Source organism: Guillardia theta (genome assembly GCF_000315625.1).
Source record: "Guillardia theta CCMP2712 unplaced genomic scaffold GUITHscaffold_31, whole genome shotgun sequence".
NCBI lineage: Eukaryota > Cryptophyceae > Pyrenomonadales > Geminigeraceae > Guillardia > Guillardia theta.
Genome location: NW_005434643.1, coordinates 82,316 through 84,720, shown reverse-complemented (window position 1 = coordinate 84,720; position 2,405 = coordinate 82,316). Strand labels below are relative to the sequence as shown.

The window sequence follows — 2,405 nt, the reverse complement described above, 5'->3', positions numbered from 1 at the left end:
GGTAATTTTGAGGGGTCCAGAGAGGATAAAATAAGTTGAAGCCTTCAGAGGGGGTAGGGTGGTAAGTCCGACGGTCGATGACCCAGGTAGGAGCATAATGAGGAATGACAAGAGCAAACGATGAGGATGAGGGGTGGGGTCGTTGTGAATGTGAAATGGTGGGGGTGGGGTTTACGCTGCACCGGTGACTTCGATGATAGAAGCACCGGGTACTTTAGAGGATGTTCTGGGTCGAAGGGGTGGGGTAGAAGTTAATATTGGTAGGTGGTAGCAAAAAGGGGGGGTACTGCATGCGACTAGGCTCGGAATCGAAAAGTGTGAAACAGTGTGCATTTGAAGGCAGCACGAGGAGGGAAGGAGAAGCAGAGAGGAGGGGGGAGGGAGTAAAGAACAGCGTGTAGCTACATCTTACCAACAGATTCACTTCTCGACATTCTTGAGAGACCGCTTCGATTGGGGACAGAAGCTGTTGTTGATCTGTCAAAAAGCCGCAATTTCCCGAATTTTGTGGGATTTGAACTTCTTGCTGATATCACCGCCCGTACTGGCGCATTGAGGGTAATCAAGAAGAGAAAGACGTACAACACTGCTGAAGGACAGCAAGGAGACGCAGTAAGCAAGATATTGCGATGAAACCTCCGTCGGTCATTACCATATCAGCTGATGTGGGTTTGCTGCTGAAGAGGACACCCGACGCCGAAGACAGCATGATGGATGAAGACTACTGCGGGAGAACGGCCCCGGAGGAGCATGACTGGTGTCAGTTCGACTCCATCAACACCTCAACGATGACTTGTGTCTGTGATCATGCGAGTTTCGACGACCTCCTCATGTTCGATGGATGTTCACCAAACTCCAGCATGTGCTGTTTCGATGGTTGCCACGACGACATGGTGGATGAAGATTGTGTGACGCCCCTGCAGAATATGTACGGCTCGTGCGCCTCGATCCTCTCTGCCCAAGAAACTCCCCGTGCGAGTCAGATCGGGCAGGAGGAGGAGGAAAGGAATTACCACAAGGCAGAGTGTAGCCTAGAGAAGCTAGCGTACTCCAGGATGCTCAGGTTGCAGCTGTACAGCAGCATAGAGTCGAAGATCTCACAGCTGGAGGTGGACATGCAGGCAGAGAAGGACAGGCAAAGAACAGACCTCGAGTACAAGATCTGCAATCACAGCAGCATCCAGAAGTACTACCTCAACAGCGTGCAGCAGGGGGTTGATGACCTCTTGTCCTCGCAGACAGAGAGGATGAACGTGTACGAGGGGATAGGCCGCAGGATCGAAGAGCTGCAGAGGGAGCTGCACAGGAGAAACTTCCCTCCTCTCAGGAAGAAGTATAGGAGATTCACTACCTTCACACGCCTCGTCCAAGGGGAGGACGCGAGGTTGGCGCACGAGCAGCAGCAGATTTCTATCTTGGACGAGGAGGAGGAGGAGTATGACTACTGCTTGCAAGGATACGCGTGATAGGATATGAAGGGACTTGTAGACTAGTGGGGAGGATCAGATTCCCTTGCAACATGAGTTTTAACCTTGAATGAATATTTCTTGATTATCAGCCCATAGAATACACTACCCTATCCTCTCGCTCTCCATCCCCCTCTCATCCACGCTTCACATGAATCCTAGCTGCTGCCTTGCCCACTGAGCCTGCGAGACGCTCGTCTCCTTCTGTTGCTGAACAGAGTTCTCCTCCTCCTCCTCCTCCTCCTTGGGTGCAGCCTCCTGAGTGAAAGTAGTCGCCTTGCGAGCCACACGCAAGAGCTCGCCGTGCTCGAGGTTCTTCGCCTCTGGATCCTGTAGTACCTTGAGGCGGACGCGCGTCCCCTGGTCGCCCTTGATCAGCTTCACGACCTCTGCGGCATGTCGTAAGGACCTCTGGAGGAAGGGAAGGGCTCCTTGAAGGATCAGGAGGGGGAGGAGAAGCGGGAGGAGGAGAGAAAAGGAGGAGGAGAGCAAGGAAGAGTCAGGTAGGAGAGGAAGGAAGAATGCAAGAGGGGAGGGAAGCAGGTCTTGTGTGGAGCGGAAGTCAGGATGGCGAGGAGGAGGGGACCGTTAATGTTCAGCCCTGTCACAGGCATATCGTCGACGGCGAGGATAACGTCCGAGGGGTTCAACTCATCCCTTGCCATCTTCATCAAGTCAGTTGAGGTTGCTGCTCGCTGCGCTCCTCCTACCGTCCCGTGAACGCTGGTCACCACCATGAAGCCTCTCTTGTCCTGCGCGAAGGAGATGCCGATCCCTACTGGCTCTCCAGGCTTGCCGGCTGCCGAAAGAGTGAGGAGAAGAACAGTCGAGGAAGGAAGGAGATGAGCAATCAAAGAGGAAGGGAAGAAGAGGAGAGGAGGAAGAGAAGAGGAAGGAGGAGGTAGAAGGAGAGGTAGAAAAGGAGAAGGAGAGAGAGGG

General features: G+C 53.5%; 2 protein-coding genes across 2 annotated transcripts; one reads left to right on the top strand and one right to left on the bottom strand.

Moving 5' to 3' along the window:
- Nucleotides 1-629: 629 nt before the first annotated feature.
- GUITHDRAFT_138317 (hypothetical protein) lies at nucleotides 630-1,466 on the top strand (the record flags this gene model as incomplete). The annotated part of the gene is made up of 1 exon (XM_005833111.1): nucleotides 630-1,466. The coding sequence occupies one exon, from the start codon at nucleotides 630-632 to the stop codon at nucleotides 1,464-1,466; it is 837 nt and encodes a 278-aa protein (XP_005833168.1).
- Nucleotides 1,467-1,613: 147 nt separating this feature from the next.
- Nucleotides 1,614-2,203, bottom strand: GUITHDRAFT_138316 (hypothetical protein; the record flags this gene model as incomplete). The annotated part of the gene is made up of 2 exons (XM_005833110.1): nucleotides 1,614-1,855; nucleotides 2,053-2,203. The coding sequence occupies 2 exons, from the start codon at nucleotides 2,201-2,203 to the stop codon at nucleotides 1,614-1,616; spliced, it is 393 nt and encodes a 130-aa protein (XP_005833167.1).
- Between the last annotated feature and the right edge of the window lie 202 nt (nucleotides 2,204-2,405).